Below are 17806 nucleotides of genomic sequence, written 5' to 3'. Positions count from 1 at the left end.
AAAAAAAAAAAAAAAAAAAAAAAGGATTATAACCAGGTCAAGGAAAATCAGTAATAGTGCCATTACCTATGATTGCATCTAGCAAAAATATTAGGAGTATGTGTTTATGACCCACAAGTCATTTTTGATGGCATTTTTGATGGTTTATAGCTATGAATTTTACCAAGAATAGATAAGCTTTCTGAATCTATTCTCACATATTTTTAGTATTAATAAACATATAAGACTTACAACTACTACAAATACTGAATTTTGACCAGCTTTTGGAGATGTTAAACGATGCAATGTTTAAACCTAGAGATATTTCTTAATGTATGAAAAATTTAAGTACTATAAATTCAAGCAATTAAAATTAGACCTTTTCTTTTAAAAATTCATTGAAATGCTGTCTTAGTTACTCTTTTGTTGCTGGGACACAATACCTGACACCCACAAGTTGAGGGAGGAAAGGTTTATTTCAGCTCACAGTTTGTAGAGGTTTCTGTTCATAGTCGGCTGGCTCCATGGCAAGGCAGGCAAAAAGCAGCAAGCAGGAGCAGCCTGCCTTTCTCTTTTATCCCATCCAGGCTATGAGCCTTTTGATTGGTGCCACTCACACCCAGGATGGGGCTTCTGTCTTCAGTAAATCTTTTCAGCCACACCTGGAATCAGGGATTCCAGTCACTGGACTAATTTAGTACCACACACTCTTAATCCCAGTAGTGCACCCTGTAGGCATTTCTAGCCAGCTCTAAAACAAAACAAAACAAAACAAAACAAAACAAAACAAAACTGAGCACGTGAGGCTTTGGGAGAACATCTAGATACAAGCCATAGCAAATGTCTTCTTTAGTCCTAAAATCTGAATTGCATATAGAAGATATTTTGTTGTCCTGTAGAATGAATTACTTCCAGTTCTAAATATTTTAAGAGATACTTTGTGTGTGTGTGTGTGTGTGTGTGTGTGTGTGTGTGTGGTACTGAGAATTGAACTCGGGACCTTGCGCTTACGAGACAGGCAGCGGATGCCACTGAGCTAAATTCCCGGCCCTTTTAAGAGATAGGATTGTTGGAGAGAAGATTGTCTGTCCTACATCTCTGTACAGGAAACCTAGATTTGAATCTTGCCTTGGAGAAGTCACTAAATTTCTCTATTCTTGCTTTTTCATGTATAAAATATGGTTGATGGTACCACCTTCCTATTGAGATTTTTATGAAAATTAATGAGAGGTGATCATTGTGTTATAGAGTATCAAATAGTTGTTTTTACTTTACCTACGCTCAAAAGGACATTATTTTTCCTGTTGTATTAAATATGTATTTAACTGTATCATCTGTATAACAGGCATTGTTCTAGGAACCAAGTGTTTAAAGTTTGTTAAGACTGCTTCCTTTGGACCCTGAGGCTGGCCTAGGCTGGGGCGGGTAGCTCTGGAACCTACATCTGCTAGGGTTGGTCTCGGGCCTGGGATGACAGGGACTCGTCTGGCGGCTGGAACTACTAGGGCTGAGGCCCTTGGGACTGACATTGGAGTCTGGGTCAACTGATGCCAGCATAGAAGCGGAGTGTGCAGAGCATACTAGAACAGTGATGGGGAACCTTTTAGAGAAAAACAGAGATCCGAAAAGCAGAAAAGATACGAAAGTGAAGCAAAAGAAATAGTGAAGAAAAACTTGGGTATTGGTGGCTGACTGTGAGGAGACAACTGACTTCCTGAGCCATCTTCCTGGCTGACCTGGGTAGTAGCCTCAATGGTTAAAAGCAGCAAAAGCCCCCAGCAAGCGTGGAAGCTGGCCATGAGTTGTCTCCAGGCCCAGCCTGGCTGGAGGCAGTCACTCCCAGACGGCCCTGCCCAGAACTTGCTGGTTGGACCGAGCTCTGGCACTTCTGTTCAGATCCTCATTTCCCATGAGCTCACCTTTCACCTTGGGCTGGTGTTTCAGGCTCATTCCCATGCCTGGGGAAGCCATGCTGACTCAGTTCCTTTCCCAGGGCCTTAAGAGCACAGATTTTTGGTAATGCTATGGATGGAATGCTGGGTCTTTTCGTGGACTTGTCCCAAGGCTCTGACTTGTACCAGCAGGAGTCTAGTGTACCCAGAAGTGTGACAGGCCCCTGCTGTGTGCTGAAGCTGCATTTTGTTCCACTCTAGCCGTAGCACCTTGGAGCCCGAGCCCTTAATTTTACGTAGGATGTAACATCTGAGTCTGCAAGCCCTGTTAGGTTGTCATTTGGGAAGAAACTGGGAAAGACCCTCTTGATAGGAGGGTAAAGGGAGGGATAGAGAATCTATTTTTCATAAATGTTCTAGAAGAAAGAAAAAGTGCCCAGACTACAACCCAAAACCCACTTAACTTATCACAGAGTACTAGTACTTCAAATAAACCTGAAAACTGAGGTTTTAGTTTAGAAAAAAGAACTCATACATTGACTTCTTTTATCTTAAAAAGAAAAACAACTCATATACCATAGGTTCACTACCACTGGCCTAGAGGTTAGGACTATAAGAACAATCTGGATCTTAGAGTACAGCCTGGGTCTTTAGGGGTAGTTCTGGAGCCTGGATCCATGGGGGCAGGTTCAGCACTGAGGTGTCCTGGGTTGATCCTGGATGTATAAGCTCCAGCAGATGTGGAGCCATCCAAGAGCTTAAAGCCACTAGGGTTGCCCTGGGGCCAGACTTGAGAGTTTATTAGGCAGACCTGGAGCCTCCAGCTGAATAACCTACCTGGTGCTAGAAACAAGTAGGCTTAGTGGCTTAGTCTTCAGATGTACTGGTCTAGAGCCTGAGGCCTCAGGCTGACCTGGTGCTGGGCAGGCCTGGAAGCTGTGTCTGTAGGGAAAAGTAAGTCCCTACTTCCCATATGCAGACACCAACATAAGGCAACAAGAAATGTGAAAAAACAAGATAAAAACAAACATAAAAAATAAAACAAAACATGTGGAACACAATAATTTCCCAGTAGCTGACAAAGAAAGAGTGATACATGAACTGTCTGATGGATAATTCAAAATTAATTGTTTTAAGGAAGTTCAGTCGATTTTTTAAAAATCCAGATAAATAATTGAATGAAACAAGAAAATGACCAAAATAAGAAAATTAATAGAGATATTAAGACTATATATATTTATAAAATCCAGGAAGATATTCTGAGTTACAGAACATAAAGGAACAATCTTAAATATAATCTAATATTGTACCTCAAGGAACTGAGAAGAGAAGAAAAAACTAAGGTCAAGGTTAGTAGAATGAGAAAACAACAAAGATCAGAGCAGAAATACAGTGGACTCTAGAGTTACAACTGGTCTGACACACAAACAACTTGGGTTATGACCGTAATTTTAGTTTTAACTACAACCAGAGTCTTGAGTTATGACTCATAACTCAAGTGCTGGCCACTTGTGCTTCCAGATGGTCTCAGATACAGATTTAAGCCTTAAAGAGTTCTGGAAGGAACATTACAACATCCTTTCCTATGTGGGGTTAAGAAGTCCTGAGCCAGTGTCTCATGAAGGACACTGAGAACTGTCTAGAAGAAAGTGTGGACTAAAATTATACAGGAGAGAGACTTTGAAAGCTATGCAGAGGAGCCTGACCAAGTTGAGTTACATCCAGCCCTCATGAATGAATTGAGTTTGTAAGTGAAGGTTCCACTGTCAATGAAATAGGAACTAGAAAAAAAAATCAATGAAACTAAGATTTGGTTATTTTATTTTATTTATTTATTTATTTTGGTACCGGCGATTGAACTCGGGTCCTTGCACTTGCAAGGCAGGCAGTGGAACCGCTGAGCTAAATCCCCAGCCCAAGACTTGTTTTTTTTAAAAACAATGAACAAAACTGGAAAGTCTTTAGCTAGACTAAGAAAAAAGACTCAAAAGAGAAATGAAGGATATATTACAAATGACACCACAGAAATATAAAGAGACTACTATGAACAATTATGTGCCAACAAGTTGATAACCTGGAAGAAATAGAAAAATTTCTAGACACATACATATAATAAAGAAATAGAAAATTTTATCAATAGTAAGGAGATTGAGTCAGCAGTAAAGTGACTCCCATCAAAGAAAAGCCTAAGACCTGATAGTTTCACTGATAAAATCATACCAAATAGTTTAAGAACTAATACCAATCCTTCTCAACCCAACCAAAAAAAATTTGTTTTGGAGGCAGAGTGTTGATATGCAGTCCAGCCTGGCCTTAAACTCACTATGTAGCTCAGGGCTTGCCTTGAACTTGTAGCAATCCTCTTGCCTCAGCCTCCTGAGTGCTGAAATTATAGGTGTGTGCTACTGTGCCTGGCCCTATCAAAAAAACTGAAGAAAGGAATATATTTCTGAAGTCACAAAGCCAGCATTACCTTGATACTAAAATCAAAGACACTAAGAAGAAAAGGACATTACAGGGTAATATCCTTGATAAATGTAGATGTAAAAATCCTTGACTAAATAGGAACAAACTAGAGAACCCAGACATAAATCTACACATTTGTCATCAGTTGGATTTTAAAAATAGTGCCAAGAGCACAGAGTTGGGGAAAGGACAATATGTTCCATAATGATACTGGGAAAAGTGAGGGAAACTGAATGTCTACATGCAGAATGATGAAATTAAAGGCCCTCATTTCATACTTTATACAAATATAAACCCCAAGTGGATGAAAGACTTAAACATAAAACCTGAAACTTTAAAACTAGTAGAAAAATGTAGGGGAAAATTCCTTGGCATTGTAATAAGCAACAGTTTTTTAAAAATATGATCCCAAAATGCAGATAACAAAAAAGATAAGACAAATGGGATTTCATCAAAGTAAAAAGCTTCTGAAGGCCAAAGGAAACAACTTGATTACCAAATGGGCAGAGGATCTGAATAAATATTTCTCAAGAGGCATACAAATGGCCAATAGATATATGAAAAAATATTCAACATCATAAATCATCAGAGAAATGCAAATTAAAGCCACAGTGAGACATCACCTCACACTGCTAGAATGGCTACTATCAATAAGGCAAAAGTTAAGTGCTAGTGAGAAAAGGGAACCCATGTATGGTACTGGTGGAAACATAAATTACAGCCATTATGGAAAACAGTATGGAGATGCCACAGAAAATTTACAGTAGAACTACTCTGCTGTTGGGTATATATCCACAGAAAATGAAATCAGTATGCCAAAGAGATATCTGCACTCCCATGTTTATGGTTGCATAGCCAAGATAGAGAACCAAAGTGTGTATCGTCTGACAAGTGGCTAAATAAAATGTGTGTATATATACAGCCTCAAATACTAGTCAGCCTTTAAAAAGAAGGATTCCTGTCATGAGTGCCATTGAGCCTGGAGAATATTACATTAAGTGAAATAAAACAGACACAGATAGGCAAGTACTGCATGATCTCATTTATATGTGTAGTGTAAAAAAGTTAAATTCATTGGAGAGTAGGGTAGCTGGGGAAGAGTAGAGGAAGACATTTGTAGAAGATTGAGGAAGATTAATCAGGCAAAAGAAAAAGAAAAGAATGATAATTGGCTTATATAAGAATATATATGGAGAAAGGGGCACAAAACAGAATATGGATGAACACGAAATAAGGAGCTCTTTTTCAAATGGATGAGGAAATAAGAGATGGAAGGAAGGAGAGGGACTAGTGGAAAAGGGAATAGGGGGAAGAAAGAGAACTGAAGAGAAAAAAATAATGATAATAGAGCTTTTGCAAATGGAAAGGTGACCAGGAATTGCACAAGTGGGGAATGAAGGGAGGGGCAGAGGATGAAAATAAAAGAATTAAGATGTGTTATGTACATATGCCTACTCCCCACGATCAGTGTAATCATCATGTGCTGCAGTGTGTACTGGTAAAAAATAAATAAATAATAGAAAAATCACGGTGAGGATGAAGCAGCTCAGGCAGAAAGGAATGTTCAAGTGGAAGATAAAGATGAAGCATCAGTTATATTTGACCAAAAAAGAGTCCATATTGCAATGAGCTGAAGAATAACTGGCATGAAAATTCTTGCAAGAAACCTTGCCTATGAAGAAATAAGGATGGTTCAAGAGAGATACCAATGAAATACAGTTTTAGCTCTTCAGGGCATGTGGCAGGGGGATAAACGTGATGAAATGGTTCAGGAACATAGATGCAGTAAGGAGGCGTTGAGATAGGAAAAAAGGAACAATCAGTGAAACACAGCACAAGGGAATGAGAAGCAAAATAAATAGCCTTTCTCTAGGGAGAAAGAAAAGAAAGGGTACAGCATTTCTTTGAGGGTGGTTTGGGGAATGTGTTTGACAGCAGCAAAAGATTGCTAAGGTTTCTGTCAATTCTCATTTTTAACTGACAGGAAGCAAGCAAGATCCTCTGCTAAGAGTCAGAGGGACTGCTGAAGAAGCCAGGGAAAGTTGAGAGGGCAAGATTATATTGGATTTAAAAAGGAAGAGCAGTTGTATCCACTAGTCCACCTCCCTAACATCCAGGCCTAAAAAAAAAAAGAAACTACTACAGTTTGCTTAGAAGGTATGTGACGATCGACTATGGCTGGACAGTTTAGCTAGTGGGGTGTCCTCTTCCTCTCACTTCTCCATGGGGCTGTGAAGCTGTATGCGCCAATTGAGAGGAAAGTTCTAATGGGCGGCCTCGCTGGAGGAGCTGGCAGGCAGATGACCGTGCTTTGCATTGCTGTCTGACTCATGAGTCATTTATATGAAGTTTATTAGCACACTTCCCTACTTTCAGTAGTGGATGGTTCTCACAGTTCTTTGTTGTATAAAACCTGTTCTCAATGGGGAACTTAAATTACTTGTGAAGGTCAAGAGGATACCAACTCAGATTAGGCCTACCAATCAGCAACCAAACTATGCTCAATTTTAAGTGGTGTTCCTGGGATGGTTGTGCTGTGCATCAAAGGAATCCTGTTGGGGAATTTTAGCTTTTGCCTGCCATCTGAAGTCAGATTTAAAACACTCTGGCACTTCTAATCTAAACTTGGTATCTGTTTCCCAAAGAAGCCATGTTCTTTATCCTGGCTCAGTGTGTCTACTACCCAGCTATAGGGCTTACTGGACCGAGAGATGGGCATTTGACCAAATGAAGCTAATTTGTCGGCTTAGCAGCATTTTACTTATCCCTGATGCAAAAAGAAATTGAACCAATAAGATTTTCTAAAGAAAACTAGAGAAAAGAAATGATCCTCTCCCATCCTGCAAAGTTCCTTGAGTAGAGAAAGAGATAAGAGAAGTGACTATAGTTGAATCTTTTTGAAATAAACTACTTCTTTAATTTCTTCCTAAAGTGCTTGATTTCCCCTTTTAGGCACTGTTCCCTCTAACATTTTTTTAATTACAAGGAGACACATGCTGTGTGAACAGCGAACTAAACCTCTATGAATAGATGTTAATGTTAAAAATCAAATAAAACATGCAGCAAAGTGAATCTGACACACTTAATGGCTTGTATAATTGTTATTGTGCTGCGTTGTAATTAAGGCTTAAATGATAAGCAGTTTCCATAAATTACTGTAATTACTATTACTTTTACTTAGTAACTCAGCATTTCTGAGGTCATCTGGAGGAAGTATGATTATGGTAAGAGAGAAAAAGCAGATTGATGGTGCACAGTCCTGGTCATAAAGAGGTGGGCATTAGGAGGTGGAGGTCACCCGTGTTCTTATTTATATCTTCCTTATTTCAACGAAACTGAGACTTAGTGAGATAAAATAACTAATTAGTGGCAAAGCTAGAATTCACATGAAGAGAATATTGAACCCCCAAAACCCAATCTTCTAACACAATATTAAAACAGTGACATTTTCAGCACCTATAAAAAGCATGTAGGTGTACAAGTGAAATACTTTTGAAGAGCTAGTACTTACTAGTGTCTGAAACTAGATGACATCTCTATGAATGGCTTTTCTATTGTATGATCAGATTAGTTTTCTGCCAATCTAAATAAAGCAGTTTTTATGGAGCTAGAAGAGAGTCCTAGACTGTCTACAGCCTCAGAAGAATAAACGAGGGGATGTGGTATGCTTTGTGGTGTAAGATACGGTTAAAGGATTTTTAAAATTTTGGCCAAAGAATATCTTTTTAAAATATAATCATTTCTCCCTTTATTTTTATTTATTTATTTTTTCATTGAATTTATTAGTACTTTTTAGGTATACAGTACAGTTACATTCATCATTGGGATCTTGAATTCTCATGACAGATCTTGATTCTCATTTTTTTTCCCCATACCCCTGCCCCCTTTATTTAAAAAAAAAAAAAAAAAAGTTTGCTGTAGTAGTGGGGATTGAACCCAGGGCCTTGCACATGCTGTGCAAGTACTCTATTATTAAACTGGCTCTTTTAAATCTGAGATAGGGTCTTGCTAAATTGCTAAGTCTGGTCTAGATTCCTGATCCTCTTGCCACACCCTCCTGAGTAGCTGGGACTACAGGTGTATACCACTGCCCTGAGCTGTGATTACTTTTTCATACAAGTGCTTAGCTGTTTAGGGCTTCCAAGTGACAGGGAGGGAAAAGCAGCAGGAAAGGTGTTCAAGTCATTCTTGTAATATATTTGTTGCTACTGGAATAATCCAGAAATGGAATAGTTACTGTAATGACTTTGTACTCTAGATTATTTTCTAAGTCACTGAATCAATGGCAGTTAAACTGTTCGGTGTGGGAAGTTTGCTGATTGACAGGGAAGAGCAAAACTTTAGGTAGTAGGCGACAGGTGTTTAGTAAAGCAATTGTTTATTCACTGACAAAATAGCCTGTCTCCTTGACCTCGGAGGGAGCGAACCAAAGAACCAATTGGTCGTGATCTGAAGCACTCAGGTTTGGTTCAGCATTTACAATTCAATCATTATAAGTCAGCATATTAATAAATAAACAAAACTACATGATCACATCAGTAGATGCACAAAAAGCATTTAACAAAAGTCATCTATTCCTGATTTTTTTTTTTTTAAATGTCCAGGAGACTAGGGGTATAAGAAAAGTTCCTTTGGATAACCTAGAAGAAATGGATAAATTAATTCCTAGGCACATTCAGCCTACCAAGACTAAATCATGAACAAATAGAATATCTAAATGGGCTAATAACAAGAAAGAAAATTGACTCAGTCATAAAACATGGCTCATTTTAAAACAATGCCAAGGACCCAGTGGCTTCACTGCTGAAGTATACCAAACATTGAAAGAAAGAGCCGGGGATTTAGCTCAGGAGTGCTGCTGCCTGCCTTGCGAGCCCAAAGTCCCAAGTTCGATTTCCGGTACCAAAAAAAAAAGGATTAATATCAGTCCTTCTGGAGGGGAAACTTCTTCTAAGTTCATTTTTATGAGGCCTACGGTATCCTGATAACAAAGCCAAACAGTAATACTCTAAGAAGAGGAAATTACGAACCAATATTCTTGTTAAACATATGTAAAAATCCTCAACAGAATAATTGGGGATTAAAAGATTAATTTACCATGGCAGGGAATTTATCTCTGGGATACAAGGATAGATGGCTCAACATATGCAAATCAATAAATGTGGTATGCCACATTAGGATGAAAGACCCCCCCAAAAAAGAAACAAGATCATTTCAGTAGATGTAGAAAAGGCATTTACCAAAGCTCAATATCCTTTTCATGATAAAAACTCAATTACATAGGCATACAAAGCATGTACCTAAGACTTTATATAACTAGCCCATAGGGAAGATAATACCCAATAGGGAAAAGGGGAAAACTTTTCCTCTAAGATTAGGAAGACAAGGATACCCACTCTTGCACTCTTTCCACTTCTGTTCTACATAAGACTGAAAATCATAGCCAGAACATTTAGACAAGAGAAAGAAAAAAAAAGCATCCAAATCAGAAAGGAAATAAAACATCCCTGTTTGCAGATGGTATGAGCTTACAGGTTCATCATCCTTCTCCAAAAATTCAAATCTGAAATGCTTCCAACTCTGAAACTTTGAGTGCCAAAATGATGCTCAATTTCAGATTTCAGACTTTCAGATTTTGGGTTTTTGAGTTAGGATGCTTAGTTGGTAGAGTCTATACAAATACTCCAAAGTCTGAACAACTCTAAAATGTGAATACTTCTAACAATTCCATTTATACCAGTCACACATAAAAAATAATTTAGGAATATATTTAATTAAGGACGTGGAAGGCCAGAAACACCAATGAAAGAAATTAAAGAGCATACAGTGAAATTGAAACATAGCCAATAATCATCAATTGGAAAAATCAATATTGTTAAATTGTATATACTTTCAAAAATGATGGCTAGATTCTTTGTAGTTCCTATCAAAATTTCAATGATTTTTTTGCAGGAATAGTAAAAACAATCCTAAAATATGAAACAAAAGCCCCTGAATAGCTAAAGCAGTTTTGAGTGAAGGAACAAGGCCAAACACATCACAGTTTGACCTGAGAATACACTATTGAGCATCAAGGAATGGTATACCTGCAATCTTAGCACTCTGGGAGGCTGAGGCAAGAGGATTACAAGTTTGAGCCTAGCTTGGGTGATTCACAATTTAGCAAGACCCTGTCTCAAAGTAAAAATTAAAGGGCTACATACAATGTAAGTCAGTGCAAAGACCCTGAGTTCAATCCCTAGCACCAACAAAACAATAACAAAAACTGCAAAGCAGTAGTAATCAAAACAGTGTAATAAAAACAGTCATAAACTAGTGGAATAGAATAGCCCAAAAGTAAAGCCACTCATTTATATTCATCTGAATTTCAGCAGAGGTGCTAAGAACACACAGGTGGGGAAAGAACAGTCTGTTCGGTACATGGTGCTGGGGAAAGTGGGAAGAAACTGTATATCCACAAGCAGAATGAAATTGAGCCTTCATCTCATACTACCTCCAAACTAACTCAAAATGGACTAAATTTTCAACCACAAGACCTGGAACTGTAAAACTACTAGAAGAAAATGTAGGGGGAAAGTCCCATGATGTTGGTTTGGGTAATATTTTTTTTATATGACCTCAAAAGTACAGGCAATAAAAGCAAAAAGATAAATGAGATTATACAAATTTAAAAGGTTTTGTACAACAAAGGGAACAATTTACAGAATGAAGAGATAGTGGCAGATGTGCCAGCTGGGCTTTTTGTTATGATTGAAAGCTATGAAAAGCTTGCCATCACTGGTCTATGGAATGAGAGACTGTATTTGCAAATCATGTACCTGATAAGTGTTTAAGATGCGGTATATAAGGAACTCAATAGTAAGAAAATAACCTGATTTAAAAATGGGCAAGGAATCTGAATGAATATTCCCAGAAGACATTCAAGTAGTCAGTTGATGGATGAAAAAAATGCTCAATGCAAATCACCAGAGAAATGGAAATTAAGACCACAATGGGCAGTCCCCTCACACCTTAACTAAAATGGCTATTTCCAAAAGGACAAGTGGTGAATGGAGGAGAGGGAACCCTTGTACACTGTAGGTAGAAATGTAAATTGGTCTAGCCATATGGATATGGTTTGAAATTTCCTCAAAAAACTAAAAGTAGAGCCACACTATTATCCAGCAGTTCCACTAATGGGAGTGTATAAAGGAAATGAAGTCAGTATGCCAGAGAGATAGCTTCACTCTCATGTTCCCTGCAGCATCATTTGTAAGCAAAGATACGGATTCAACTAAGTGTCCATTGACTGCTAAATAAGTTACTAAAATGTGGCATATGTAACATATTAGCTGAATAATATTTAGCTTTTTAAAAGGAATGGAATTTTGTCATTTGTGATAACACTGATGACCTGGATGATATTAAGTGATCTTAGGCCAGATATAAAATGGTAAATATTGCTTGATGCTTTGTGAGAGTATAAAAAAGTTGATCTCACAGAAGTGGAGAGTAGAATGATGGATACCAGGGGCTGGGGCTGGAGAAATTGGGGAAATTTAAAATAAGGATGCTTCTTCAGTTTTATAAAGGATATCTTTAAAGAATCCATAGCTGATGTCATAGCTATGATACAATACTGACTACTTTTCCCTTAGGATCAAGAGCTGGGCAAAGATGCCTGTTCTCACCACGTTTGTTTGGTATTATGCTAGAAGTTCTAGCAAGTACAATAAAACAAGAAAATAAATAAAATGCATTCAGACTGGAAATAAATAAAACTAATTTTCTTTGTAATTGACATCATCATGTAGAAATTAGTGAATCTTATGAAAGGCTTCTAGAGCTGAGAAGTAATTTTTATTAGGATACAAAAAAATAACTTGTATTCCTGTATACTAGCTAAAAAAATTTTTTTTTTGTATTCCAAATTTCTAGTCACACTTAAAAAAGAAGAATTTAACTATATAGGTATGTGTGTACTTATATATATATATATAAAATATGTGCAGGATCTATATGCTGAAAATTATAAAATGTTGATAAAAGATATCAAAAAGAGCCAAAGAAATGAAGAAACATCGTGTGCCTGTGTTTATGAATTGGAAGGCCCAGTACAGTTAAAATGTCTGTTATCCCCAAATTGACCAATAGATCTAATACACGTCTAGTCAGAAATCTCAAAGTAGTATAGTCAAAATAGTTTTGAAATAAGAATAATGTTGTAGGACTCCCATTATTTTGATATAAATCTAAATTATATGACATAAAGTGAAAGAAAGTGTAGTATTGGTAGAAGAATAGGTACATAAAGCTATAGGAAGAAAAGATAGAAATAGATGCACAATATGGTAATATACTTTTTTAAACTGTGAAAGACAATTTAATGGAGAAAGGATAGTCTCTTCAACAAATGATGCCAGGCCAACTGAACATCCTTGAAACAAAAATGAATTTTGTCCTGTGAAAAATTAACCTACAGTTGACCACAGATCTAAGTGTAAAAGGTAAAGGTAGAAAACTCTTAGGACCAATCATAGGAGAACCATTTTATTAAGCACATTCCTGTCTTGGGACAAGATACCCCATGTCTACAACTTAGAAGAGAGGTTTATTTTGGCACTTGGTTTCCTTTCATTGCAAAGTTGGTTTGCTCCAAGGCATAAATGGCATGGGGGAGGGGCCTGCTGGAGCACAGCCGCTCACCCTGTGGCAACCAGGAAGCAAAAAGAATGGAGGAACGAGGGACACAGAATACACACTTCCAAGTCGTGCCCCCAGTGACCCACCTCTTCCACCTAATCTCTTCCTTCCAACACAGACTTTTGTAGGATGTTTTACACCTAAATCATGACATTCCACTCCTGAACCCCGTAAGGCATATGCCCATTTCATTATGCAAAATGCATTCATCTCTAAGAATCACCAAAGTCTTGGTTGGGGATTTGGTTCAGTGGTTCCTCAGCCTGCCTTGCAAGCACAAGGGTCTGAGTTTGATCCCTGGTACCACAAAAACAAACAAACAAACAAAATTAAAAAAGAAAAAAAAAATCACCAAAGTCTCAATAGTTCCTACATTGCTAAAAAGTCAAAGTCCAAAGTGCCCCACGACTCATGGCAGACTTCTTTCTCTACTCTCATCTGTTGACAAGAAAGAAAAATCAAATTAGGGGGAAAAAGTTTTGAGTGTTCTCTGTAAATTTATCTCATTAAGATTTAATCATTCATAAATTATTTCTTGACTAGCAGACACAGTTCTTACTGTGATAGTCTTTGGACCCTATTAAACAAACTAGCAAGGCCTTAAATATAGACTTTGCAGGTCTATGGATTAAACAGATATTTCAGCATTTTACTGTAGGTGACAGTAGATGATGTCAGATTAAATTTAAATTGATCTCTTCTCAATATTTATCTCTGCTGCATGTGCAATTACTTCAACACCAGAGAGCCTTTCAGAGGCACTCTGTCAATACACCTACCTGACAGTCATTTGCATTTGTAAACTGTGCATTTGGTACCTGCTGGTTTCTGTTGCATTGGAGTTAGTGGGGAGCCACAATAGGTGTACAATGAAGGTATTGGTTGGTTCATCTCAGTGGGAGTTATTGAAGGGAAGAAACAGCTCTTCTAGCACTTCAGGAAAGGACAAAAAAAAAAAAAAGCTGGTAATATTAACACAAGCCAGCTATTCTTTTTACCAATAAATGATTGAAAAACTCAATTCTATACACAGAATTAAAGTATGTATAGACCTACATTTGAACTCTTACAATTGATACTAAAAACAAAGGGTTTCTGTTTAAAATAAATAATAAATTTCAAATGTACCTCATCTCAGTAGAAGGCAGACAGTTCACCTGCACAGAAACAGATTTAAACAAACAATGAAAAGAAAATGACTAATTTCTGAAGAATTGTAAATTAAAATGCAGGTATCTTTTACTTATGAAATTAGCAAAATAAATTTTAATTTAAAATATAGCAAGGCCAGGTGTGGTGGCGCATGCCTGTAATCCCAGAACTCAGGAAGCTGAGGCAAGAGGATCACTGTGAGTTCGAAACCAGCCTGGGCTACATAGTGAGTTCCAGGTCAGTCTCAACTATACAGTGAGACCCTGTCTCAAAAAACAAAAAACAACAACAACAACAAAATATAAAAGTTTTACAGGTATAATTGACCTACACTTTATCAGAAGTTCTTATTCCTTAATATAATGATCTTTATTGGATACAACTCAAGGAAATAATTACATAGAAGAAAGTCTGACATATCAGTCTGCTTAGCGCAGTATGCTACATGTACATAATACGTCAAGGGAGTTGGTACATGGATATAATACACCTTAATTCCTTTTTCATCCCTTTTCCCACCCTTCCCTCCGTTCACCTTTTGATCTCTTTCCCTTTTTTTTGAGGGGGTACATGTTTGCAATACATAATATGTACATTCTTTGTAAGGAGTTGTTACATGGAGCTCACACATTTTACTTCCTGCTTTCATCCCGTCACTCCTCTCCCTCCTCCCTCCATTTCTTGATCCCCTTCCCCTTTAAGAAAGCACTGTTTCCCTACTTCCTATTATCTGTCCTTTATTCTGTAGGTAACATTTTTGTTTTTTTTAAATTGTGAAGTTAGTAAAGACCATTAGTTTAAGCTAAACTTTTATTTGACTTTGGTTTTAGAGTTCCTGGAAAACTGAAGCAGTTTGTATTTGACTTACATTCGGGAAAACTCCACAGAGAATTCCATCATGGACCTGACCCAACTGATACAGCCCCAGGAGAGGTAGGACTCCTGTCATATTGGAACTCTTTTTTTTGTTTGTTTTTCTCTTAGCCTTAAAGGTGATTTGAAACTCTTGCATAGGCTTGAGGTTAAGCTCTTAGATATCTTTGTAAAGAAATTCTGAACAAACTGTAGAACATATAAACTGCTGTTTTTAAATTACTTTGTAAAATTGTAGGCCTTCATAAAAGTTGCAGAATATACAGTATAGTTTCTTGATTATCTAAAGTGATCTGAGTATGACTTCTGTGGAATATGGTTATTAAAGGGTTAAATTCGGGTGGCTTCAGGTAGGAAGTGGGAATTGGGAGTAGATTAGTGAGGAAATCGGTGAATTTTAGCAACTGTTCAAGCCTGTCTATGTAGCTGGAAGATTGACCACACCATAAGGAAAGTAACAATTTGTTATTGAATACACTGTTGCTGATGTTTAGAATTTAAAGTTTATGTAGCTTTCCTATCTGAGATTTCAAATACTTGACACTTATCAGAATTTTATATCTTTGTTTTTTTCCTCATTGAATTTATTGGTACATTTTAGGTGTACAATTACATTCATTATTGGGATCCTGTACCTTTACATGACAGGTCTTGGTTCTCATTTTTTCCCCTTGTCCCTGCCCTCCCTTCACCCCCTCCTCCCCTCCCCCTTTACAAACACTTCATTTTTTCTTTTTCTCATATTTTTTTCTTTTCCCTTATTAGTTTTCCCCTACCCTTCCCACTTTTCCTACACCTTTAGCCCCTTTCTTCCTATTTCCATTATATCATTAGGATCTTATGTGCTATTATAGTTTATTCACCCCAGAGAAACTATTCAGTATTTACACGTGTGACTTATTTATTTCACTTAGGAGTATATCTTTTTTTGTATGTATAAATTCTAGTTATGTACGTTAAATATATATGTATATAAATCCTCAAGCTAAAAAAATACATCTTTAAACTGGAGAATTTTACTATTCTACTTTGTAAATTTTATTATAAATAATTTTCATGCCCCTGCTTTACTAAACAGCCCTAAATTTGCTGGATTTACATAATGTCTATTATAGTGAAACTAAGTGGGAAGATGGTATATTCTAAATCCCTCTTATTCTATGTGCCTGAATTTAAAACTGACATTTTGCCCAAAGACGCTACTAAATAATAACTGAATGTTCCTTTACCTTATCGAAGAGTCAGATTAAGTTCAGAGTAAGCAGTTCTTTTTAGAAATCTGTGGACATGATTTTCCTTGGAAAAATGTCATATTTTTCTTTGGTAATTAAGCAACTATAGAAGGAGGCAAAGTTGTTTTTGGCAATAACATAAAGGTGATTATTTTCCTCAGAGAAGGCCTGTTTGATATTTTATCAGATTGGGAAAAGATGTAGTTTTATCACTATTGCATTATCCTGATTTGTTTCAACTTCTCATTAGGCAATTAACTATTTTGTATTTATCTTTGTATATTAATAACCAGTGGGCACCAAATACTATAAATGTTTTGTTTGATAGTAATAGAATTTCAGTTTAATCCAAATGTATCATAACAAAAAATTGGAAAGGTATTGGGGAAGTGGAACATGTCAAATTCAAATGGTGTGTTTGTAGACACCGTGCTTTCTGTTTTATGGGAATGTGTGTGATATTATCAGTATGCATAGTATCAGTGTGGAGATAAAGGACCCACTACACTACCTTAGAATTCTTGGAAATCACTGTCATTGAATGGCTCTCATTGAATGGCTGTGTATTTTTGGCTTGTGTTGATGTATAAGTAAAATACTATAGAAATTAATTTTTTTCAGTATTGTATTTTTTAATCTTTATTTCACTTAAGTTTTAATTTGTGGCACCCAGGTAGTTAATAAATAACTTCTATATCTAGAGAGCAAATGCCTTTTCATCCTGTTAGCAGCCATTTGCAAGAGGGAGAGTCTGGGCCATGTGCCTACTAAGATGCCCTAGTAAAGTATCTGGTGCCCAGTGCTTTGTTCCCTTTCGCCATGCCATGGTAAACTGCAACAAGCCCACAGTCTGTGGTGCTGTGGCAGCCCTGCCTGGGAGAATCTGAGAACAGCATTTGAAATGAGAAAAGGAAGATTTCAGATTTAACTCGTCTTCGGCACACAGTTGCTGTCTATAATTGATGAATAAGCAAATAATTATAATGCAACTACCATTCACCTACTATTCTTATTAAAATATTACAACTCTATAAAATGTATTGGTACAAAAATGTTTTATTCTTTATTTTATAGCAAGCCCAAGATGTAGCAAGCAGTCCACCGGAGAGCTCCTTCCAGAAACTAGCACCCAGTGAATATAGGTATACTTTATTGAGGGATCGAGATGAGCTTTAAAAACTTGAAAAACAATTTGCAAGCCTTTCAGCAGAAGCATCAACTTACGTGGTGGAAATAGTAAACCTATATTTTCATAATTCTACGTGTATTTTTATTTTGAATAAACTGAAAAAAGTTTTGGGTTTTTAATTTTTTTCTCCCCTTGACTCAAAATGCATTGTCATTTAACATAGCTCTTTAAAAAATCTGGTAGGGAATAATAATAATAATAATAATAATAATAATAATAATAATAATAATAAACCAGAGGCCTGTCTTCACTTTGAATCTGTCCTGTAAAATTTTTATAAATCAAGTGAAAGGTGACATTGCCAGAAACATACCGTTAACTTGCACTACTAGGGTAGGGAG

At 36.9% G+C, this 17806-nt stretch overlaps 1 protein-coding gene across 1 annotated transcript in view; it reads left to right on the top strand.

Moving 5' to 3' along the window:
* The window catches only part of Erp44 (endoplasmic reticulum protein 44), a 93293-nt gene extending 75721 nt beyond the window's left edge, over positions 1-17572 (top strand). Inside the window, exons 11-12 of the mRNA XM_010614369.3 lie at positions 15002-15104; positions 17351-17572. Of these exons, the coding sequence (XP_010612671.1) occupies positions 15002-15104; positions 17351-17452 (205 nt within the window). The 3' untranslated portion in view covers positions 17453-17572. The remainder of the gene's footprint in view (positions 1-15001; positions 15105-17350) is intronic.
* The last annotated feature ends 234 nt before the right edge of the window (positions 17573-17806 follow it).

Source organism: Fukomys damarensis, unplaced genomic scaffold (assembly GCF_012274545.1).
Source record: "Fukomys damarensis isolate Sample0158 unplaced genomic scaffold, DMR_v1.0_HiC HiC_scaffold_36, whole genome shotgun sequence".
NCBI lineage: Eukaryota > Metazoa > Chordata > Mammalia > Rodentia > Bathyergidae > Fukomys > Fukomys damarensis.
This window is presented reverse-complemented; position numbering and strand designations above follow the sequence as displayed.